General features: G+C 49.6%; 10 protein-coding genes across 10 annotated transcripts; 4 read left to right on the top strand and 6 right to left on the bottom strand.

The window, feature by feature from the left end:
* Positions 1-1,032: 1,032 nt before the first annotated feature.
* On the bottom strand, positions 1,033-2,861 carry aspA (putative septin AspA). Its single transcript, XM_025618053.1, has 5 exons — positions 2,505-2,861; positions 2,330-2,446; positions 2,185-2,272; positions 1,524-2,126; positions 1,033-1,461 (listed from the first exon to the last, which is right to left on the bottom strand). The coding sequence occupies exons 1-5, from the start codon at positions 2,755-2,757 to the stop codon at positions 1,227-1,229; spliced, it is 1,296 nt and encodes a 431-aa protein (XP_025484188.1). The 5' UTR covers positions 2,758-2,861; the 3' UTR covers positions 1,033-1,226.
* Positions 2,862-3,962: 1,101 nt separating this feature from the next.
* Positions 3,963-6,027, top strand: BO87DRAFT_350100 (phosphatidylinositol-3,5-bisphosphate binding protein HSV2). The gene is made up of 5 exons (XM_025621059.1): positions 3,963-4,431; positions 4,511-4,549; positions 4,618-4,715; positions 4,771-5,127; positions 5,192-6,027. Exons 1-5 carry the CDS (start codon positions 4,323-4,325, stop codon positions 5,720-5,722), a joined length of 1,134 nt encoding a protein of 377 aa, XP_025484187.1. The 5' UTR covers positions 3,963-4,322; the 3' UTR covers positions 5,723-6,027.
* On the bottom strand, positions 5,881-7,052 carry BO87DRAFT_131589 (uncharacterized protein). Its single transcript, XM_025618052.1, has 2 exons — positions 6,919-7,052; positions 5,881-6,853 (listed from the first exon to the last, which is right to left on the bottom strand). Exons 1-2 carry the CDS (start codon positions 6,972-6,974, stop codon positions 6,040-6,042), a joined length of 870 nt encoding a protein of 289 aa, XP_025484186.1. The 5' UTR covers positions 6,975-7,052; the 3' UTR covers positions 5,881-6,039.
* Positions 7,053-7,526: 474 nt separating this feature from the next.
* Positions 7,527-9,443, top strand: BO87DRAFT_393277 (dynein family protein; the record flags this gene model as incomplete). The annotated part of the gene is made up of 6 exons (XM_025625052.1): positions 7,527-7,683; positions 7,773-7,934; positions 8,018-8,400; positions 8,458-8,551; positions 8,601-9,229; positions 9,297-9,443. 6 exons carry the CDS (start codon positions 7,527-7,529, stop codon positions 9,441-9,443), a joined length of 1,572 nt encoding a protein of 523 aa, XP_025484185.1.
* Positions 9,444-10,029: 586 nt separating this feature from the next.
* On the bottom strand, positions 10,030-12,182 carry BO87DRAFT_455428 (spermidine synthase). Its single transcript, XM_025628638.1, has 3 exons — positions 11,010-12,182; positions 10,665-10,959; positions 10,030-10,610 (listed from the first exon to the last, which is right to left on the bottom strand). The coding sequence occupies exons 1-3, from the start codon at positions 11,942-11,944 to the stop codon at positions 10,212-10,214; spliced, it is 1,629 nt and encodes a 542-aa protein (XP_025484184.1). The 5' UTR covers positions 11,945-12,182; the 3' UTR covers positions 10,030-10,211.
* Positions 12,183-12,376: 194 nt separating this feature from the next.
* On the top strand, positions 12,377-13,106 carry BO87DRAFT_298618 (uncharacterized protein; the record flags this gene model as incomplete). The annotated part of the gene is made up of 2 exons (XM_025619066.1): positions 12,377-12,551; positions 12,652-13,106. 2 exons carry the CDS (start codon positions 12,377-12,379, stop codon positions 13,104-13,106), a joined length of 630 nt encoding a protein of 209 aa, XP_025484183.1.
* A 1,448-nt stretch (positions 13,107-14,554) lies between these two features.
* On the top strand, positions 14,555-15,763 carry BO87DRAFT_298440 (putative serine/threonine protein kinase; the record flags this gene model as incomplete). Its single annotated transcript, XM_025619059.1, has 1 exon — positions 14,555-15,763. The coding sequence occupies one exon, from the start codon at positions 14,555-14,557 to the stop codon at positions 15,761-15,763; it is 1,209 nt and encodes a 402-aa protein (XP_025484182.1).
* Positions 15,764-17,486: 1,723 nt separating this feature from the next.
* Positions 17,487-17,993, bottom strand: BO87DRAFT_421813 (ankyrin repeat domain-containing protein; the record flags this gene model as incomplete). The annotated part of the gene is made up of 1 exon (XM_025627076.1): positions 17,487-17,993. The coding sequence occupies one exon, from the start codon at positions 17,991-17,993 to the stop codon at positions 17,487-17,489; it is 507 nt and encodes a 168-aa protein (XP_025484181.1).
* Positions 17,954-18,385, bottom strand: BO87DRAFT_455426 (uncharacterized protein; the record flags this gene model as incomplete). Its single annotated transcript, XM_025628637.1, has 1 exon — positions 17,954-18,385. The coding sequence occupies one exon, from the start codon at positions 18,383-18,385 to the stop codon at positions 18,026-18,028; it is 360 nt and encodes a 119-aa protein (XP_025484180.1). The 3' UTR covers positions 17,954-18,025.
* A 187-nt stretch (positions 18,386-18,572) lies between these two features.
* Positions 18,573-21,340, bottom strand: BO87DRAFT_443005 (uncharacterized protein). Its single transcript, XM_025628076.1, has 6 exons — positions 21,161-21,340; positions 20,866-21,103; positions 20,657-20,793; positions 19,979-20,597; positions 19,317-19,935; positions 18,573-19,208 (listed from the first exon to the last, which is right to left on the bottom strand). The coding sequence occupies exons 1-6, from the start codon at positions 21,224-21,226 to the stop codon at positions 18,659-18,661; spliced, it is 2,229 nt and encodes a 742-aa protein (XP_025484179.1). The 5' UTR covers positions 21,227-21,340; the 3' UTR covers positions 18,573-18,658.
* Between the last annotated feature and the right edge of the window lie 1,717 nt (positions 21,341-23,057).

Below are 23,057 nucleotides of genomic sequence, written 5' to 3'. Positions count from 1 at the left end.
GGTTCCTAGATATAAATTAATTTCTAAGTACTTGATAATTACTTAAGAAATTACCTGGGTTGAGTATTCCTCTTCCGTAGAACTAAGTTCAATAACTTCATGAAAATCCATGTCTAGGAAGTACTTGGCAGGTACTTATAAAGTACTTGGTAAGTGCTTGAAATAAAGTGTGTAATGAACTTGGAGAAATATAAGAGGAAGTTGAATTTCAATAATAAAAAACAGTAATTTATAGGGTCGTGTGGAACGTTCCTGCTTACATAAAGGGCTTGGCATCACGTGCCGCGGGAACGTTCCACGTGTACGCAAGAAAAAGTTCATGTGAACTGTGTTCACTGGCTTACACGGTTAGAAGAGCTATCTAATGCTTATCTAATATATGATTATGAACTTATGCAACTCATTATGCTGGGGCCCAAGAAATGAAGGGTCAAGACTGGAATCTGATGCTGGTCTGAACGGCAATGTGATGTGTCTTGTATACGCGTAGGCACTCAAATTACTTCTCGTAGTAATGACTCTACGTGCAATGTTCCTAGTCCTGCGTAGACACGACGGGGATTAGAACATTTGCTTACCATGCTATCAGAATTTACATCCCAGGAAAACTTCGGGTCTTTTGTCCTCATATACTACTATTCAACTAAGACATATGATGATAAGATTAAGACATGAACCACGAGCACAAGGAATATGAAACGACAAAAGAGGGAATCTTGCTGCGCTGCTTGAGATTGGGACAGGTTTCATCGACAAAAGCAGAAATGGGAAAAAATAAAAAAGGGATAGGCAATGAGAAGGAGGTTATGCAGGTTCAACGACAACTGTCAGCAAATTAAAAAGATGCTATCTCTGACCCCAAGCTTCGCAACGTGGGCAGCGCGAAACAGTTCGGAGATCTTTCGACCAGATTAAAGAAGACATGGGAAGAAGCCAAAATTTGGGAGAGGGAAAGAGCAGAGCAGCAGCAGGATTCCATCACCTCTTGTCCGCAACCCTCTGAGTGAACAAAGGGGAATGCTGCCAGTCGTCAAGATAAACGGAACGTTGCATTTTCCCCTCTCCTCTCGGATAAGAAGCTATTAACGTGAATAAACGGTCGACTAATCTTTCCCCCGTCGACAGTCACAACTGCCGTGCCACGAATCTCATTACATAGGCACAAACGGCGTCCGGGGTCAACATGCAAGATCCGTCTCCCTCCGGGGAACAGGTTCGGGAAGAGCTCAAGCATCGCTGATGCTATCAATCTGACTCTGGCTTGCTTCACGCGCCATGCGAGCCTCGATCTCCCTCAGCTGACTCTCACGAGCCAACAGTTCCTGGCGCTTCTCAGCGATCTCGCGCTGCACCTTGAGTTCGATCTCGCGGAGCTTCTCCTCCTCGCGACGAAGCTGCTCCTCCTTCAGTCTAACGGACTGGGATGCTAGGTCTTCTGGGTTCATCGAAGAGTCTTGTGTACTGTGGCTATGGATTAGCTTTCGTTCCAGTGGACCGCAACAATGGCAAGCGGGTATACGTACGGCGTAGCACCATCCACACTCTTGCTGAGCTTCTCAGTACGGTAGTTTTCGTAGAGGAAATCGTGGGTAATTTCCTTAAGGTCTGCGAGATGGCTGTGAAGAAGAGCGCTGCGGATGGCCAAGAAGTCCGAGTGACGGGGGTTCTCGACGTCCACGACACCCCAAGGATATTGCCTGGCCCGCACCTTCTTGCCGTCAATCTCAACGAAGTCCTCAGAGCCAACAATGGCAAACGGCATCAGACCACGAAGCTCAGCATTCTCCTCCACAGTGTCCTCGTCGTCCTCCTCGATATCGTAAGGGAAGTTGTACACGGGAATGCGGTAGTGTTCAATATCCTCCATGATAAGCTTCTTGGATTCGGCCAATTCGGCAGGGGTGAGAGAGTCGGCCTTGCCGATGACGGGGATGACGTTGACACGGGGAGAAAGGCGCTTCATCAGTTCGATGTCCAGCTCACGCAGTCCATGGCCGGTCGGTGTGATGAAGTAAAGCAGGACGTGAACACGGTTGTCCCTGAAGCGGGGGTTACGCTTGATTCGTGATTCCTCCGCAAGAATGTCATCGTATTGGCGCTCAAGGTATCCAACGATTTCGCCGAAGCTGTTGGGACGGTCAGTAATCGTAGGGGGCGTTGGGAAGGCGGCCAAGTTCAACGTGCCTTGCTTCGTTGTCAATCTGGTCTCCGAAACCGGGGGTATCAACGATGGTGAGGGAGATGCGGGTGCCTTCGTCGTCCAATTCCAGCTCTTTTCGGGATCTCATTAGCGGCGTGTATGCTGGTGGTCCAGATGGCGGTGACTTACCAACTGTGACTGGCTTGATGCGGACACCCTCCTCAATGTGAGCGTTGGCCGGGTCGTCGCAGTCCTTGCCTTCTAGGACCTTCTTTCCACAAAGAGTGTTGACGAAGGTGGTACGTCCTAACGAAAGGGGGGTCAATTCTGCAATCGAAGTTGGTTTGTATGATGCAGCACATACCGGTTCCGCTGGCACCACAGACCATCAGACAGAACTGGATACCCTTCTTGACATTCTTCTTGCGACGGAGCTTCATCTGGGAATTAGAGCAAGAAATTAATCGTGGACAAATCTCTGGCCGAGAGCCTGAAGACAGATAATGAAAAGAAAACGACGGTTCCAGGGACAATGGACGGGGTGGGTTGGATGGGAGGGGGAAGGAGTATGGATAGGCTTCAGAGCAACAAGGCCAGAAAGGGGAAGGAAGTAACATACCGCGTTGAACGACATGGTGAATTAAAAGGGGAGGAATGGAGGAAATTAAAGAAGAGAGAAGAAGAGATTGAAGAAAATAGAGGGAGAAAGCGAGTGGCAGAGACAAGGACGAAGGTGGTTTGAGCCAAAGGAAAGGAATGGGGGGGGGAAAACAAGAGAGGTGGAATAAAGGTTGAATGAATTAGATGGAGGAGTGGATGGGATGGGATGTGGAATGGCTGCGTTGCTCCCCTGAGGTTCGACGACGGGCGGACACTCTCTGGGCAAGCTGGAGGGACTAAAGAGCCGTTTGGCTGGCGCTTGCTACTGATCTGGCAGTTAGGGGATTTGCTAGACTCTCTCTAAGGGGGGGATTTCCTCCCTCCCGTTTTCCTGTTCGTAACAATTTCTTACCGCTCTGGAACGGTCACAACTGCCCCCTTTCACCCTGCAGTCCCCAACGGTCCAATCATCGCCCTCTTTCTTTCTCCAGATTGATCGGTCGCTGGTAATATTGGTATCTCATGTAACCGATGATACATCGATACCTTACTGGTCGTACCACTCCCACTTTTCTAAACAGTTCAGTTACTCTCCCATGGATAGCGGGCTCCCAGGCACGGTTCCTGTATGGAGTAAATGGAGTCTAGTAGTTATCCCCCTACTAAGCGACTTAAGGTACATGCTTACGAACGCTTTGTTCAATTGCTTAGATAGCTGCCGGTTTCAATGTATACAGTATGATTCCCATCTAGTATGCTCAGACCTTGTCTTTGGGTATCTCCCTACCTGCGTACTCTTTAAACACTCATTAAAATACCTGTCCAATCTGGGGACGCCTTGATCATCAATTATTGTCTTTTCACTGAGAGAGAACACACTTCAGGTCTCCACTCAGCGGCCAGTGCTATGACTCGATAGGGAATTTGTTCCTTTAGTCCAAGTCACTTATTATCTGCTAACCTGTTCTCTGAGGTACAGCGCGACAAGTCAACTGAATGAAAGCATAAGTGGTTGTTGCTGCAATGTCTGGCTACTAGCCTCTGTGCTCTCCCCAGTTCTTCTCAGGGGTCGGGGGCAGCAGAAGGCGTTTCCACCGCCGCCGTGGGTCGCTGCGGGCCGCCGTAGCGGTAAGCAATTACCCAAATACCAGCTTGGAATAATAGGCCTCAGGCCTGAAACAATGGCTCCGAGACATTAATATTGACTTACGGAATATTCCTAACCGCAAAACGGTAGACTAACCGCGCGGGTTCGAATCACGCCCTTGTCAGTACATGTTTTTCTTTTTCTAATTCTCGATCATCTTTGCCGAAGTATATCAAGAAGTTCTTCTTCGCCTTCTGTTTGGGTGTAAGATGATGTGCATTGATCTCCGTTGAACAACATCACCACGCTGCGCAGACAGTCTATTGGCCCGGCATCCGCTGCCCTTCCGGCATTCCCCCAGCCAAAAGCGGACCCCCGGGCCTTATCTACGTTACTGATGCTCGGGTGAGGTCAGCGACCGCTGTCGATCTTCTAGTTTCCTGTCTACCTTTCTACCATCCATAGCTCTGATGGCCTCTTTCCCTGGTGGCCAGAATGAACACCCGACAAGTTATCGATGAGTCTGTGGGGCCACTCTCACTCTCTGCTACATTCAACAATGATACCTCCTGCTTCGCAGTTGGGTTGGACACCGGGTTCTGTGGTAGGTCCTAACCATGCCCTTCCTGCAATAGATTCCCTTCCGGGATATCCAAGCTAAGAACAATATGATCTCGATACAGTCTTCAATACCGACCCATGTGAGCTCAGAGTATCAAGAGGTATACATGATAGCTTCAGCCCCACCATCCTCCAGCTCCGTATCACTAATGCCGTTCGCTCCATCTAGATTTCAATGCCGGCATCGGGGTAGTCAAGATGCTTGGCCAGACGAACTACCTAGCTATCGTTGGCGGAGGGAGACAGCCAAAGTTCCCACAAAATAAGGTGCGCAGACTTCTGTATCTATCTTGCGCAGCTTATGCTCACACAGCGGTCGCAGTTGGTCATCTGGGATGACGCAAGACAGAAAGCAGTAATTACGCTGGAGTTCCGCACCTCGGTCCTGGGCGTCCGACTGTCCAAGTCGCGCATCGTTGTCGCCCTCCTCAATAGCATCCACATCTTTGCCTTCTCGAACCCTCCGCAGAAGCTTTCATATTTCGAGACAACGGATAACCCGCTGGGGCTGGCTTGTCTAGGGCAGCAGGTGCTCGCTTTTCCAGGTCGGTCCCCGGGCCAGGTCCAACTGGTGGAGCTTGAGACGGGGAATGTCAGCATCATCCCTGCACACAGCACGCCATTGCGCGCGATGACATTGAGTCCCGATGGTGAAGTGTTGGCGACGGCGAGTGAAGCGGTACGCCCCTGCTCCTACTATTATGGATGTGACGCAGACTACTGACCAGGCGCATTCTATCTAGGGCACGTTGGTCCGGGTCTTTTCTACGGCTAACTGCACCAAAATGGCCGAGCTACGACGCGGTGTTGATCATGCGGTGATATTCTCTCTTGCCATTTCGCCCTCGAATCTTCTACTGGCTGTAACTTCGGATAAGTCTACCCTGCACGTGTTCGACCTTCCGCATCCCCGACTACCGACGAACCGTACTCCAGCTGCAGCTTCCCCGACCGAAGAACAAACAAACCAGAAATGGGGCATTCTCGGGAAAATTCCACTATTGCCAAGGGTATTCTCTGATGTGTATTCATTCGCAAGCGCCCACTTTGAAATGGGGGAGGAAGCACCACCCGGCTCGCATTATGTCCCGCCCCTGGGTAATTCATACGGGAGCCCGTCGAAAGGCGTGATAGGCTGGCGCGACGATAGGACCATTCTTGTTATCGGCGCCGGCAGGGATGGTCGATGGGAGAAGTTCGTTCTGCGCGAAGGGGACGATGGAAAGCGGTATTGCCTGAGAGAGGGCTGGAAAAGATATTTGGGAGGCAGCTGAAATTCTGTCGGCAGGATGGAGAGTGATTGTTCGCAGCACTACCAATTCGGTTTGCACGAAGGTAGTAGCTGTTCCAGATGCAGGCAAGATCCGTATGCTTGCGCCCATGCCACAGCATTGATTCTGAGATGGACACGATATCGCATGAGCCGGCGCAGGATGAAGCAGCAGACTTGCATTTCAAGAACGGGCGCTTGACTGCAGCATTCAGCCACTAAGATCCCGGAGATCTTTTATTGGATGGCTTTTTCCCAGGATCAGTGAAGAGACTTAGTCCTTATTAGCATATTTAATATTTAGACAGCATTTCCAGACATTTAACGGTGTCGATCATGTCTATCTCTGTAGCGTCGGGAGTCGGGGGATCGCGACGCGACTGGCGTCCTGTCTCTGTCGGACCTCTCTCTTCTAGAAGGAGACCTCGCTCTATGAGATCGCTCTTCCCTTCTGGGCGAGCGATCTCTGCGCCTTCTCTCTGAATCTCGGTCGTCGTCGTGTCTCCGGCGGTGAGAACGGTGATGGCGGCTTGATCTCTCACGGCTGTCACGTCTTCGAGATGATCTCTCGCTGCTGCGCATCTTTTCCAAAGCGAGTGCGACTTCCTCCTTCTTCTCTTCGATAAGGAATTCCTTCATTGGATCTTCCTCGTCGTGGTTCTTAATCAGCTCCTGTAGCTCGATCTCCTCCTTGAGCAGAGGCCGTCTCGCGGGCTCCTCTTCCCTTGATTCGCTTTCCCTTCTCTTCCTCCGTCTTCTCCGCTCATCATCTGTATCTCTGTCATCATGATCCTTGGTGTTCGTATCACCCATGAGCTTTGCGACATTGTCTGTTTCCTCCTCGTCATCGCGCCGCTTGTACCTCACGTGGTCCACACGCAGCACTCTCCCCAGCACTGTTGCCCCACCAAGGTTATCGACAGCAAGATCTGTACTGCGTTGATCCTCGTATTTCAGAAAGCAAAAGCCTCGACTCTTTCCGGTCTCTTTGTCGCGCACCAAATTGATGTGCACGGGCTCGCCGTATTGCGAAAAGATGGTTATAATATCACCCTCGGATAGATCGTATGGTAGTCCACCGATGTATATGCAAGCGGTGTCTCTGTAGTCGGCGTGCCAGGAAGCTTCCGGGGATCTAAGGTAGTCCACAATGGTTAGCAAAGAGACCAATAGGTTGAGCTGCAAATAAGCGTGACATACATGGCATTTTCAAGCTCGCGCTTGTTGAGCGCTTGAATTTGGCGGATATTATTCATTATTGAATAGAGGGTCGCAGGAGCGAGTCAATAATCCCCTCGGAAAACAAAAAGGTCAAATAAGAGCACAGCTGAATTGCGCCGGCGAAGCAAGAAAGTTAGTGGCTGAGAAGGAGGGACAGGAAGCAGCAGAAAAGCTGGCGGGTTCAGCTCATCACGGGCTGGCTCCGCGGGAGGGTCCCACCCGCAAGAACGCCGACACTTTGGATTGTTTACTGGAGTGCAACTTAAACGTATTTCTCGACTAAACCGCCTTCCTCTTGAACTGACTACCCCCACCATCTGTGTGATTCAAAGAGCAACAGCGGGCTTACCTACGATACCGCTCATCCGGGTGGGCAATTTGGCCACGGACCCGCCGTTAATCGCTACAAGAGATCGTCCCCAACGCCAGATTCCCCTGACCCCAAATCCGCTTGACTGGACCGATATCCACCATCTTCTCCAAACTCCGCGGCTCACGCGTCAAAGCCGTCGGACTAGCCTCACAATTATTCGGACGTTATATGGCATGGTCTGCGCCAACTGAACATAGTCGAAATCGAACAGACGATGTCTGCGTCAAGCCAGATCCCCGGCTCCAGATTCGGCACTGGAAACAATAGCCGGCCGTCGAGCAAGGATGGACCTAAGAAGAACATCTGGTCTTCTATGCTGGATAGTGTCGCGAATGGAAAGCGTTTGCCTGAGAAGAATCTGCTTATCCTAGGTGCGAAGACCTGGTTGCGGCTGCCGTCGAGCGGCATGGACATTTTACTGTTTTGGGGCTGGGTCGCTAATACTTGGACTGATTTCCAGGAGGCACGCCTGAGAGTCAAAGAGAATTCCTAGACACACTCGCCGCCGATTCTTCCGATCCTAGCCTGTCGAACGATAAGCGAAAGGGGAGGGTACCGCCGGTAGCCAACCAGTTCGCTTTGGGATACACATATCAGGATGTGCTGGATGCGGACCACGAAGGTAATTTGTTCCCTGAGTTGGGCTGAGTGGTAGGCTCAGCCTGCATTATATGGGTGGCTGAACAAAAGTGCTCCGGCGAATAGATACTCTTGCGCGCGTCTCTGCATACCTACTCTCTGAACCGTCTTTATCTTTCGCTCCCCTCCTCAAGCCGCTCCTGACCCCTCAATCGATTCCGGAAACACTCGTCGTGATCCTACTGGATTGGTCGGACCCATGGACATGGATTCGGCGACTCCGAGAATGGGTCCGTCTTCTCCGACACGTACTGATATCGCTCGATGACGAGACGAAGATCGTCATGGAAGAGAACCTCACAGAGTGGAGGGACCGGAAACGAGGCACGGATCCGAGTTCAGGAGGGGCACAAGGATTTACCAGCTCCGGAGGCCCTGTGACGATACCGCTGGGGCCAGGCGAGTGGGATGAGGGGCTTGGAATCCCCATGTGTGTGGTCTGCCAAGGGGTATGTTAATCTACTTCAGGCTTGCGGCAAGTCTCTATTTTGACAATTCCTATGCAGGCGGACAAGATTGAAAAGCTGGAGAAGGACCACGGATGGCACGAAGAGCAATTCGACTTCATCCTTCAGTTCATGAGAACACTACTACTTAAGCGTGAGTACAGCAGCCAATACCAGTTGAGATCCAGTTCTAACAGAAACAGACGGCGCATCGTTGATCTACACCACCCCGTTCCTCGCAAACTCCCTGCAGAGCCTAATACACTCCTCCCTCGGCATACACTCTCTCCTAAAAAGACAGTCCCTCAAGCACAACGTGATCGACCGGGACAAGATCCTGGTTCCCTCGAATTGGGATTCTTGGGGCAAGATCCGAATCATCCGTGAGGGCTTTGACATGGAAGGCATATCGACAGCATGGTCGATCGAGATTCAAGATCCCCCGGAGCCACTCACAAACGGCGTGGATGATCGCAATTTCGACGAACAAGCTGCAAACGCAGTGGACGATGGGACCAGCGCCGTAGCGATCTTCGAGCAAACCATCCAGGACCCGAAGCGCGACACATCAATGGCTCTAACAGGCAGCCAACGGAACGGAAACAAGATTGAAGTGGACACATCCGATATGCAGAGCTTCCTCACGAAGCAGCTCGAGGTCCTGGAGCAACTGAAGGCGGAGGACGAGAAAGACCGCGCAGCGAAGAAGGTGCCCCAGCTTGAGATGTCCCCATTGGACGACAACGGACGAGTCAATGAGCACATCGGTCCTGTACAGTTCAATATGGGAGGAATCCAAGTCGACGCAGACGACATGCTCCGCAAGCTAAAGGTAAGATACCCCCTTCACCATCCCCTATCCCAACCCAGCATATCCCTAACCACCCCAACCCAAACAGGAACGCGAAGCCAGCCGCGCCCAAAGAAAAGAAACTCTCTCATCATCCGCCGGCGACGAAAAAGCCCACAACCAAGCACTAGCGAACTTCTTCGCCGGCCTGGTCAAGAAACCCGGGGCTAGTCCCCGCGGCAGCCCATCAGCGTAAAAGATAAAGCGATACAACGGCGATGGGTAGTAGATGCTGTTTCTTCTTTGTCTTTTTCCTGTCATTATGGCGGTCATTGTTCATGTTGATGTCGATGTTGGATTGTAATTTTATTCTTTCCTTTTTTTCACTCTTATTCCCTCTTTCTCTTTTCATTTTCATTTTCATTTTCATTTTCACACATTCACGATGCAGTACATACATAACATATTTGGAATGAGTGATTATAACTAACGCGGGGGGATTGTGGCCTGGCTGGCTTGGTGACATCTCGTTGTTGTTACTGCTGCTGCTTTCTCGTTGCTGCTGCTGTTGCTGTTTGTGATACCAGAATGGATTAGGCTGGCTTTTTTCTTTTTCTTAGGAGTCGGAGAAAGATGAATGAATTTTTTCGATAGTATCTATTGCGTTTTTTTACGGTGCTTGAATTGTTAGCTTTTGAACATGGTTGCTTGAAAGTTGCTTGAAAGACTTCTCTTAGCGTTGCTTTGGAGTCCTGTGGGTATAGAGGAATAGATATTGAATAGTTTCATTTTAATACTCTGTGTTGGGCGTAATTATAAATACAGAACAGACACTATGTATTCCCAAACCCAAACTTAAATCATATTATAAAGTTATATTATGCTATAACAACCCGAAACCACACCTAGTACTAGGAATACAAATATCCGAAACCACAACAACGAAAACCAATCAATCAATCTATCTCCCAGAGACACAGTAAAAAAAATTACATACCGAAAGTATAGTATAGGATCAAAACCATCACCAATTCTCCCAAACGAAATCAGGCAACACATGGCGCATAATATTCCAATGCTCGAGAGCCGACCGATCCTGATACTTATGAAGCAGGTGGGTGTTCATAGAGTGAAGGACACGACGACCGCCCTTCTCGATAGTCTCGAAGCGACTAGCGTCAATCTCGACCTTCGGCATCAGATACATCTGGCGGAACTTGCTGCCCATGTAATCAGCGGGAACGGGGTCGCGGAAGGTGAGCGGCGTGGCGGAGCTCTTCTTGCAGAAGATCACCATGTTGGTGAAGTCGGTGGTGAGGTCGGAGTCGGAGGCTTCGCGGAAGATGCGGCAGGTTGGGAAGACGTATTGGATGGTGCGGACGGTTAGGGCGGCGGGGTAGAGGGAGATGTCGCCAGCGTAGTTCTTTGGGGGATTAGTTTGGGGGGTGATGGGAGTTTAAAGGGGAGGGGGGCTTACGATGGCAATGACTCCGTCGTCCTTGAGAAGGGAGGATAGGCTTTCGAGGAACTCGAGAGTGAAGAGCTCGAGGGGCTCGACGCCTCCGGTGAAGACGTCGTGGACGATGTAGTCGTACTGGGCTGGGGGAGTGCGCTTCACGAAGGCGGTGGCGTCTTCGATGGCGGCGATGTGGTTCGAGGGAAGGTGGAAGTATTCGGTGGCGAACTTGTGCACGACAGGGTCGAGTTCCACGATGGTGGTCTCGATGCCGTGGTGGATCAGGGCAGAGGGGGTGGTGCCAACGCCAAGGCCGCTGGGAGAGGTTAGATTGTGGAGTGAGAGGGGGTCTGCTGCTGAGCTTACATGACAAGTGCCTTGCTGTTGGCATCTACGCGGGGCTCGCCGTGGTCGGTTTCAACCAGACGGACGGCCTCGAGCATGGTGAAGACCGAGTAGATCGGGTCCATCACGGCAGGGTTGTAGTTGTTGGGCGTTTTGGTCCACTGGCCGCCGAGCAGGCTGTGGTCGCAACGCATGACACGGAACCCATCGTTCAGGTTATCCAAGACGGAGATGTAGCCGGTGGTGGAGTCCTGGCGGGCAACAAGGGCGAATCCCTCCTCGTTGAGGAAAGAGTTCAAGGCTCCAGAGTTCATGTGGACATTGGACGTCATGGAGAACAGAAGGGAGGGAATAGCGAAGAGCAAGAACTTGGAAGGGGCAATAGCGGTGTAGAAGACTGGGAGCAAGAGTTGGAGACCAGCACGAGAAAAGAAGAAGGTTGTTCCAATGAACTTGGCCAGGAATGCTCTGGCGAACTTCTCGCCGGTCTTGTAGAGGACATAGGAGACCACGAGAGGAACGTGCTCAGCGACTGCATCACCGTGTCGGCCCAGATCCAAGCCCGACTGCACCAGCTTACCAGCACAAGCCACAGAGAGCAGAAGCAGAGGGTAGTAGGAGATGACCTCGGTGACTACAGCTCCGAAGGGGTTTCCCATCACGGAGCTTGATGCGAACAAGAAGCTCTGAAGGGTAGGAACCCAGAATGCCACAACAGGGAGCAGGAAAAGAGCCCGGCGGCCGGTCAATCGCTGGATGTAGTCCTTAAGGAACCATCCAGCAGCGCCAACAAGTGCCACTCCATAGCCATGGAAGATATGGGCAGGAGCCGAGCCATATACTGGCGTCAGCATCAGCACCGTCAATGGCGAGTAGAATGCCGTCAAAAACAGCAGAGCAGTGCCAGTCAGCAGCTGTCTGGTGGTGGGCTGGACAAGACCAGCTAGGGAAGACATGATGTCAGACCTCCAACCCTGAGGGAATCCGGTAAGACCGATCAATTGAGAGCGTCTGTAGGATCCAATTAGTCTAGGTCCATCTCGCGACTGTATGTTTGTTGGCTTCTATTTAACAGCGGAAGAGCTGGGGCGGGGAGCTTCAATGCAACGCCACAACATGAGCCAAGAAGAATCCCTGAGGGACCCACGTTGTGAAACAGATTGAAACCAGACTAGTCTTACCGGTACTTTTCAGATAGAAAGTCGGACTGATCAACGGATGGTCATTATTCGCTCGGGCGACGTTTTGACGCTGAGGATAATTTCCCTTTGCCGTCCGCGCGCTTCCGGCCCGAATGGGTTTAGTTTCCCCGCGTGTCTCGCCGCGCTTCTCTTCATCCTCAACTTCCCATCGTCATCATCCACCTTGATCCAAGTACTACGCCCATTATGCCTCTTTTTCCCATGGGTACGGGCGTCGCTCCTGAGGCAGACTCTTCACAGATGGAGTCAGACCCCGTGAAAAGAACCCAGTCACCATCTGCGGCGACGAAAATCAAAAACCGGCGCAAGCGCTATCTGGACATGCACCCGGAGTATTTCTCTGCTGATCTCGAGCTAGCCGGTCCGCTCGCTCTGTCTCCTTTAGACTGATTGGTGTCACATTCAGTCGCTCTGTCTATGACAGGGGATGTTTAAGCCAAGCTAATATGCCAGCCCTGCAGACCCGTTGCTGTATGATCGCTTAATCCGTCGATTCCAGACTCCAGCCGAGAGGGAGGCCGAAGGACGTGCCAAAGGCTTCTCAGGTGTGCTGCAAGCGGACCTATGTAGATCCGAGGCCAAGTTCGAGGCTCTTTCCCATCCTGATCCTCACGCCATGTTCAGCTATACTCGTGGACCCAACGGAGAGATTCTCGCGGAAGATCGAGACGAAATTCCCCCGAATAAGGAAGAAGGGGAGAAGGCGTGGCGATGGGAGATGACCTTGCGGTTCCTAAGGGGTGAAGACGGCGATTTCGATTATACCTCGGTTGATGACAATGACGAGTACGATGATTGGAACGTCGAGCAGGAAAAATACTTTGACGATGAGGAACCAGAGTGGCTTGTTGAAGGAGTAGATGATGGAGAAGTCAAGTCCCATCTACAAGGCGAAACTGGTATTCAGGATTTCTGATGGTCAAATCAGGACTCCGATATTGCTCATCCGGGTGTTGTGGCTTGCCTCGGAATTCTGGTGGCTATTTACGCTCAGCGTTCTAGTTATGCGCTTACCTGCAGGTCCTCAGCCATTCAACTGCTTTGCGGTTTTGGCTTCCGAGCGGAAGTTTTTGCTGCACTTGTTTGCAGTCTGTTCTCGCTGAATGGGTAAACCCCATGTCCATAGCACACGAACTGTCATAAATGAGCAAGGGAAATGCCTCAAAGCTCTTGCTTTGGCAGGCTTGTCACCCTCATGCCACAATGAGAATGCAATGCTCTTTGCTATACATTGGTTTAGCGATGATGAAATTGCATTCCGTGGACATACCTATGGAACAAAGCAACTATATCCAAGATGGAACAATACTGGATGCGTTGGCGATGTCACGTGCCATCTAGTCAGCATCCTTACTGCTTCACAGAACCAGCATCTCGATGACTCAGTCCTCCAATGGCCTCTTGAGAGGTTCCAACAATGATGTCGGTTATTGCTCATACGTTGACCATTTGTGCTGTAGACGCAGGAACAGCATGGTCAAGTGGTGGCGCCATGTGCCTTAGTCCAGTTCAATGTATTTTGGGAAGTCGGGGGAGGCTGGAACATCAGACTGGCGGCTGGACTCCTCTAAGTAGTGTTAACGCTCGTCTATAGCATCAACAGAGCCAACCTTCGTTGAATCTAGTTCTTCCTAAAGTAGCTTTGCCTCGGTCATTCAATACTCAGCATAGACTCGCTTCCCTGAAGCCATTCAATTTCATCAATTAGCACCTGGTGAATTTTCTATATCCATACTCTATATCTGTATCTATATCCATTCTGTATGATTTAGAAGAACATAGGCGTCTACATCATCTCCGAGGTTTTGCCTGTGGCCTCCATGGCTCTGGAGCGATGACGCTCCAGGCTGGTGTTGCTGATGGCATCGCTTGCCCTGCCATAGTCATGTCATGATGTCGTGAGAAAACTCGTCTAAGTGCAAGTATGACATGACTCTACTGCCTAGATGCCGTTTCCTTCCCACAGAAACTCCCCCGTCGCCAACATCCTCCTTTCCATCGTTCAACTCTTGTTCTGCAAAGTACTGTTGGCTCTAGCTATAGCAGGACATAGCTCTATAAGCCCAACTTAGCTTTGTAACTATTGCAGTCGATCATTTGCTATGTTGGCTGCAAATCTTGCTCCTCCACTCCCTTCTCCATCCTTTTCCCTTTATTTCTCGTTGTGACCTACACAACGATATCTTAGCGGATATACCTTGCTCCAAGGTATATCCCATCGTGGACCGAATAAAGGTCCACTCGTCTCAACAGACTCGTATCGATACAAATACGATGTCTTCCACTGCTTCTTCCTCTTCCTCCTCGAGCATCGACCACAGTGTCGGCTCCAGCGAGCTGGATGATCGCCTTGGGAAGTTGATCATGCCATGCTCCAAGCCCACTCCTAGCCAAAGCAGCGACTACCAAGCTGTGGAGGTCCCCGACGACTTCGACACGAGCCTAACCTCCGAAGCATCCAATAGTATGCATGTGCTCGAGGAAATGAAAGCCTATAAGATGAAGGAAGCCTTCTACAGTAGCAAAGGCGAGGTTCTTGGCAGAGGAGCCTACGCACAGGTCCGCGTCGTCTATAAGCGCAACAGCGAAGACAGGACATCTCGTTATGTTGCCAAGGAGTTCTTCGAGAGGAAGTATGCCCCATACGATGTTTTCGTGCGTGATATTCGTAAAGAATTCATCGTCGCTCGTCATGCTTGTCATCCAAATGTCGTCAAAACTGTTGACCTTTGCATCAAGGAGAGGCAGTGTAGCATTGTCATGGAATACTGCAGCCAGGGTGACCTCTTAGATGTCCTTTCGATCGGTCGGGTAAGCACCACTGGCAAATTATGCCTGTTCAAGCAGCTTTTACGTGGTGTATCCTACCTTCATAACCATGACATCGCCCATCGAGACCTGAAGCCAGAGAACCTGCTCCTCACGGAAAAGGGGGTTCTCAAGATAACCGACTTTGGTTTCGCCGTGGTCTTCAGGGACCCCGAGATAAATCCCGATAGAGTCCGCCAGTGTTCGAACAAAAACATATGCGGTACCGAACCCTATCTGCCACATGAGCTATGGTACAGTAGTTACTATGACCCTCGCCGGCTTGATGTATGGGCCTGTGCCTTGATCGGACGATACTTGTTCAATCATAGCATGGCCTGGGAGGTCGCCGACGTTAAAAAAGACAGACAGTTCCAAAGCTTTGTACTTACCTGGATGGAATTTCGTGAAAGCCGTTGTGCCAGCCTTATTGAATGGGCTGATACCCATGAATGGCAGCCAGGTTTTGGGCCTGCAGACTACCCTAGCGTTCAGATATGGTCTTTGATACGCATGATGCTGCACATTAACCCCGAGAAAAGGCTCACCATCGACGAAGCCATGAGTAGTCCCTGCATTCAAGCTATTGATTGCTGTTCTCCGCCGGGGCTTGAAACAGATTCTACAGACTCTCCCTCTCCTTCTGATACTCATCATCATTGTCAAGGCTCCCAGGGGCTGTCACCACCACGGCACTCATCAGACGCGGACACCAGGACAACCAAGTCATGTGACATCAATAGGCGAGTATATTCAAGTGAGTAGTGAATAACTCACTAAGATCCAATATATCTCGGGTTGATGGTCCTCGAATCAATCCTTTAGTTGAGAAGATATTCTCAGCTTACTACACACGTTGAACCGCGGTGCAATGATAATACTGCGGTTCATCCTCTAAAGAATTAGGCCCCAAACTATCGGCGCAACAGGCTTCAACGACACTACCAAGTCAACAAACTGATATCTAAGGTTATCTACGTTGATGCTTCTAACCCGATTATTCACAACAAGCCGACTGCTATTGTCGTGCCGCTATTTTTGGATAAGATGTCCACTTCGCCGCTGTGTGTCAACAGAATTACTCTGATATGATGACTTCAGTGACTACGCCTGGATGGGACGAGTCTCTCGAATGACTAACTCGAAATAAGAAGATCTAGAGGGCTAATGCGAGCAAGGAAGCAGTAGATATTCGGATGATGTTCCGATATCCTCCTGTCAATTTAGAATACAGGAGACCTGAACAATATCTAGAATCTAACTAGTATAACTATCTATTCATCAATATTGCTCACTTCTATCCTTTCGTCTGCGTGACAATGATGCTTTCTTACTATCAAGCCGCGTTCTAACTCTGGGAGGCTCTCAGGCACGTAAAGGCCACCGAGAAGACTTGAATATGGTACTATATTACTACTTCATCTATTTGTAAGAGAAGACACAAAACTTGAACCTCATATTATTAAACAAATGCCCTGAACGACAAGAAACACATACCACGAGACTCTAGTAGCTCAGAGAATCAAAGCCAGAAGGTATCATGCTACCAATTCCAAAATTGACGGGTCTCTCAGATTCGTCGAACAGAACTGGGACATTCATTAAATGAGTATAAAGCCTGCGCTCTGCCTATTCTACTTTCATACATGAGCCCTTTTCTATTACCCCATGCTGGTGCAGGCAGACTTCTGCTACTTGGTCATTGATTTATTTGGTTCGGACCCGGTAGGGGCTCATCTACCTGTCCACTTAGCGCTCTATTTGTGGTTACTACCTAACATGTGTCCTCGATATCAAGACAGTTTACGAGATTTGTGATATGCGGTTCAGGATGAATGGATGTATTTTCCAGCCTGGGTTCCCTTTCCATTCTTTTGATGTGACTTTGAATATCAGGATCGTTATACGATATTTGGGGCTGTATTAGCCATGTACGAACACCGATGCGAGGATCTGAAGCCCCACGCCGGGGATGCGGCCAAAGGCGCTGGTGTTGAGCATGGTTAGCGGGTTGGCATACCGAATCTATTCGGTTTGCACTAGATACGTACCAAATTGTGATCTTATGGTATTCTTACTTTTACTGTTGTCAAAACAATTATACTAATTGTGGTCTCACTGACGGAGTCTGTCTCCTGTCAGGGAAGTAGATTCTATACGGAACAGGCGATTAGTGGCCAAGTCATCCATCCTTTTGTGAATAGAGGCTCGGCTAATTAAATAACAGAGCTTCGTATTTATTCCGGATACAATTATTGATTGTCAATCTCTCTGATCTTCATTCTGTATATAGAACCGTCAAGTCTCCGGATGTCATCGAGAACCAATTTTACTTTGAACTACAACATGTGCTTATGCCTTATAGATTACTCGTATATCTCTTCAATGATGACAATCTAGATAGGAAATATTCATACTTGGCACTATTCAACTAGAAACGCCTGTCTTCGGCTTAGCCGCCGATCCGCTTATAGGTCTCCTTATTCAATCAGGATGTCGCACCATGCTGACGAAGTAGCTCGGCCACTTCAGCTCTGCCATTCTCCAATGCCTTAACCTCCTCAGCCACACCCTCATCCGTGGAACAATATGTCTTGAACTTCTCGATCTCTTCCTCCGTGACAGCTGTTTGAGCAGCCTGCAGAGCGGTAGCAAGGCCCGCTCTTTCCAGCCGGATATTCACGTCCGCTCCAGCCTCAATTAAGCGCTTCGCCGAATCCCTAAGTCCAAAGAACGCAGCAGCAATCAGAGGAGTCGCGTATTTTGCCTCGGGGTGGGTCTGGTTCACTTCTGCACCGGCCTCGATCAGAAATTCAAGCTTTTCAATGTCATACTCAGACATCGCAGCCTTGGTGATTGCATTGCCGTAGTCTTGCTTCTTCAGTGGCTGATTAACATCTGCTTTTGCGTCTATAAAGGCCTTGAGAATGTCAAGATCCCATCCATCAATTGCTGCTTCAAAGGCATTGGTGTACTTTCCGGATTGTAGTGGCATGTTGGCATCGGCCCCTGCATCCATCAGTGTTCTCACAATATCCGATAAGTTGCGGGAGGCTGCGGCCGCAAGGGCACTTCCATAATCACCACGACATAGGAGTATGACATATTCACGTCGGCTGCGGATTCCACTAAACAGCGGACGGCTGCAGTTCGTCCTTTATGTGCTGCTGCAACAAAAGCACTTTCGTAGTCAATGTTATCTCCCTCAGTGGCTATCCGGAAGTTGACATCGACACCCTTGGCGATCAAGTGCTGGCATATCGGCACACTACCCCCTATGGCGGCAACTGTGAGAAGGTCGTGGCCCCGTTGGTTCAGACGGGAGATATTGATATCTCTGTTTTGCCACCATCCCCACAGAATCTTATCAAATGCGAAGCGACACATGGCGAAAACGGCGGCATCTTCTGGCTCTAGTTCGCTCCCCTAAATATACCCAATTTTCATATAGAGAAGTTCTTGAATAGGGCGGTAGTAGTTGAAGGTATTGCTATCGAAGCCAGAGATGTCCCAGCCAGTTGATTTGTCAAGAAGGGGCTTCATGCTCGCATCAAGCCGCACTTGCCTGTACCATGTCCGATATTGTACACTGCTGTCATCAGGAGCCCCGAGGAAGGTCTTCAAAAGGGATGCCACCGTGCTTTCTTCGGAACAGCCAGATCATCCGTGCACGTGGACGACCCAGTAGTGTCTAATGTAGATGTGAAATGGGTTCCGTATGTCGATGATGTCGAACTTTCCATCTGGAATGGACTCTTCGCTCCGCCAGAAATTCTGCAGCTCTTCATGAGGCACAGTTTCCAGATCATCCTCGTAAACGTTGATGAAAAATGAGAGACAAGCAGTAGCGGCATGGCAATGTGCCTGAGGGAGGGTCCAATTGTGCCTGCTTTCCAGATATTCTGTGACCGAAGCATGTGAGAAACGCCACACTCCCATCTTTGAATCAATCACAAGGAAGTTGTTACAAAGTGATAGCAAGCCTTGCTCGTCAATTTCATCAGCCAGAAATTCTTCGTCATCTTTCGATCCTACACGGATCGCAGATAGGAGCATATTGGTCTTCATGGGCTTGTGTGCGGCCGTTACCCATGTCAACGCGCGTTTAGTGAGGGTCTTGTCTGGCTCCTCTAAGGCTTCAATCTCATTCCATATCTCATCATATGCCTTCTGAAGATCCTCTGGAAGGTTTTCGAGCCGCTTCCAAGCGCTTGATTCAGTTCTACATCTGAAAATTTGGTGAACCTGCAACGACGCCCATTGAAACTTAACGAGCATTAGCAACCTAGTACTAAGATGGGTGATCCCGGAATCTTACATTCCCTGGCAACCTTCCAGAAGCTTAGCAATGATCTTTGCCTTCATCCGGCCAATGAAGGCGGTCTTTCTGGCGAGGTTGTCCAGTTGTATTTCGAGAAATTTCTGAATGTCGGCTTGATTGTGACTTGCTTGAATAGCGACACTGGTACTCCCCACCAATAGAGCCTGGATATCCGGATCAGGTCGACTTGAGATGAATATTTTGACGGTATTGTTCGTTTCAGACACAAGAGTGTTCAGCGCATCAATTATTATATCGCGAGATTCTGGGTCACATTCGTCGAGAGCGTCAATCACCAGCGTAGTCTTCGGGTACACTTTCAAAGACTCAGCAATTAGTTCCTTGCAGGTTTCGAAGCTGAGCTTTGATCCGCTTTCTCGAGCCTTCGAGCATGCCTCCTTCAACTCAGTCTGGATTGATTCGGGACTGGCCGGGGTAGTGGAAAGTTGGCGCACATAGCTTCGGAAAACAGACAGTGCCTTTCCACGATCCTCTTCATTCCTGTTGCAGTAAACGAAGGCGAAACCCTCATCTTTGGGAGGGTCGCTCAGCATGCTCTGATAAAGATCAATGACTCGCGATGTAAGGTACGTCTTTCCCGTACCGGCTAGCTTTGCTTTAGTATGGAAGAACAGATAGTGAGTGTGCTGAAGACTTACGAGATCCTTGAAGCCAGAAAATACCAGATGAGCTGGCTTCTTCCCAACTACAGAAATCACTGTCTTGTAGCAGCCATTCACCCGTTTCGGGTGTCCTCCCCTCTTTCACGTTGCCATGATGGTCGCCAAACGGCACCGACGAAATCCATTCCAGCAATGCAATGCGCCCTTCCTTCTCCATCCCTTCAAGAAGAGTCTGTACATTCTTATCCACTCGTGTTAATGGAGCATTCAGAGCGTCAAGCATCCCGATCATTCGATCATCTGCTGCTGCACTGCGTCGAGTCTCACACGCTTGGACATCACGAAGAAGCTCATCTTCTTGCTGTGCAAGAGCTGAGAGGCCGCTGGAAACATTTCCCGGGTTCAGGATCGCATCAAGGGTCCTATGAGCAGTATTCTTAGAGAAGAGACCGCCCGAATCTGCTAGAAGCTCCAACGAGGTAGTGTAGATCCTCAATAAGGCATCCTGCAGACCCTTCGATAGTTTATCTTCGGGTGAACCGGGGACATTTGACAAGTACACTTGTTCATAGACTTGTCCCCGACTGACGATGCGAACAATTCTCTCAGTGGCTCCTAGCAAGGCAGCCATCTGTTCCCCTTCAATGACGGGGACCTGATTATTGTGAGTTTTGCATGTACAATCGAATAGATAAACTCCTGTGAAGCACTTACCTGCATGAGGGACTTGATAACAGACCATGGCATACTAGCTTGCGGCGGTGCGAACTGAATTGCAATATCACCGGCTTTCTGCACCCAACCGACGGTCTTCGTTGTATAGTTCCGCAGGACGATGTCGTTATCTCCAACTGAGACACGCCAGAATTTCTTTTCACACTCTTCCTGCTTCTAATTGACAGCCTCCACGAGATCGTCGATACCAGTCTCGACCGATTCCCCCGAGCCGATCTTTCCGAAGCCCATGCTCTTCAGTTGAGTCTGCTTCGCAGCGGGCAGTTTCTGGAGGGCGTCCCACCAGAGATCTTTTGCAAAAGCATTTGGCTGTGGCGCAGGCTGTGGGTCGGCGTGCGACGAATTTGCGGCTTTCCTGGTTGGGAGTTTCTTCTCTTCTTCGAGTCCGGGGGAAGATACCTTCGCATCAGCTGCCTTCGGCAACTCCTAGATGAATATGTGAGCTTTACGCAACAACACGACATATCTCTCTTTGATACTCACAGGTGCATCGGCAGCATGGCTTTTTTTCTTGTGATGGTGTAGCTTCTTCTTTAGCTTGTCAAACATTTCGCCTTCAGTCTGGTCAATCTGCTGTTCGTGTATGGGGGTTGTCAGATAATTGCTCGCAGAGAAAAACGATGTAAGTAGGACATGGAAAGACACAACCCCAGTTCAGCTGGTAATGTATACATGCATAAACTTCCGTTGTTCTGGGAAGTGATATGCGGTTTCTCTACAGCACAGACTCAATCGTGGGACCCACCACTCATTACAAACAAACTGTAAATCGATGGTGTGTGCAGTGTCTCATCTGGTAGGTGCGATCTATTCACCTGAGTCGCTGCTGATCTTTCATTCCAGATACCGATGTTCGAGATCTGAAGTACCTCGTCCGCTTCACAAAGCACCTCGGCAATGCCGGCCAATGCATGATTAAATGCCACCTGACGCACATATCGAGCATCTTCCTTGACATTATGGCACTGCAGCCCTTTTTAGTGTGGATAATCCAATGCTTATATCTCCGACCGTTGCATTATACATGGAAAATTGCACGAGCTCTGCTGTTCAGGGGTAGTGAGTTATGTGAATCTGTGCGCAAGCTCAGCTGAATTGAACAGGCCTTGCGTGTATTTTGACTGAATCCGATTGCGTGAAGTTTGTTGATTGGCCAAGCATGCAGCAAGGTGCATACCTAGCATGCTGTACCCGCGGGATGATCCCACAGTGGCTGGCTGGACACTGGATCCAAGCGAGCATTGCTAGTTCATGCATGCTGATACGTTCCAAGTAGGGTAATTGCACATCCCAGTTCGACTGCCCGACCAGAGAGGCTTTTCTGTCATCTCCACGTCCAGGAATGGCCGGGGACAACCAATTAAGTATATTGATTCTCATTTCTCACTTATTGATGATACAATCCTGCACATTCTTCAAAGAAGTGGCATCCCTGAGCTTCTGATAAGATAACTCTATTACAAGTAATTTATCTGTGAAAGGCGTACCATATTACTCCTTCGCATACCAGCACTGCCTGTGGGGACGGGTTGCGATCGTAACGAACCTAGTGGACTACTAGTATATCCGACGACGGATAATGACGGAACGGACCCAGAGACTCTCTCGAACGACACAGCGAGGCAGTCTTCTTAGAGACCTGGAGGCAGAAGCCCAGTAATTAAAAGTGCTCCGCGGCCCCGCGTGTCCGACAACAGGATCAGGAGAAGTAGTGAAGCCGGACGTGACAGACGAGCTCTGGCAGAGCTCGGAAAAGCCGGGACAGCAACTCGGACATAAGTATGACAAGCCACGCCAATCTAAGAAGTAGAATGGCGACCCACTGTCCTCTGAATCTTCTTAACCTCCACCAGTAGATAGACGACAGGAGAGTTCGAATTCTGTCTTTTAGATGCGCCGAATTCGGCATAGATAGTATATGACTTGAAGGAGGAGTGGGGGTGGGAGTTCGGTTCTTCTTTATTTGGAGCAGCCTGGGGCCCTCCTTCCTACCAGCTTATATAAGCTAATAACAAAACAACAACCTGCTCTATTATTAAGAGATTATTCAGTCATGACATCTGGAACATGATTAGACACCACACTTACGGGAATCCATAGCAACTTGAAGTCTGAAATGAGAACTGATGAAGGAACACCCGGTGTCTATCTACCGGCAGTTCAGAAGAATTCAATATAGATGATATTACCTTACACATAGATACTTACAAAAGGTCACTGAACACCTGAATCAGTATCTACAAGTACTGCCAGGTCTGTCCAGAGAAAGAAGATATGTAATCCAAGAAATGTATGAAAAAAAAAAGTTCCATATAAATGTAAAGTAAATTCTAAAAATTAATACTATATCCACTACGTATGTAACATAACAGAGTAGTAT

This window comes from Aspergillus neoniger (genome assembly GCF_003184625.1).
Source record: "Aspergillus neoniger CBS 115656 unplaced genomic scaffold BO87scaffold_3, whole genome shotgun sequence".
In the NCBI taxonomy this organism is placed as follows: domain Eukaryota; kingdom Fungi; phylum Ascomycota; class Eurotiomycetes; order Eurotiales; family Aspergillaceae; genus Aspergillus; species Aspergillus neoniger.
This window is presented reverse-complemented; position numbering and strand designations above follow the sequence as displayed.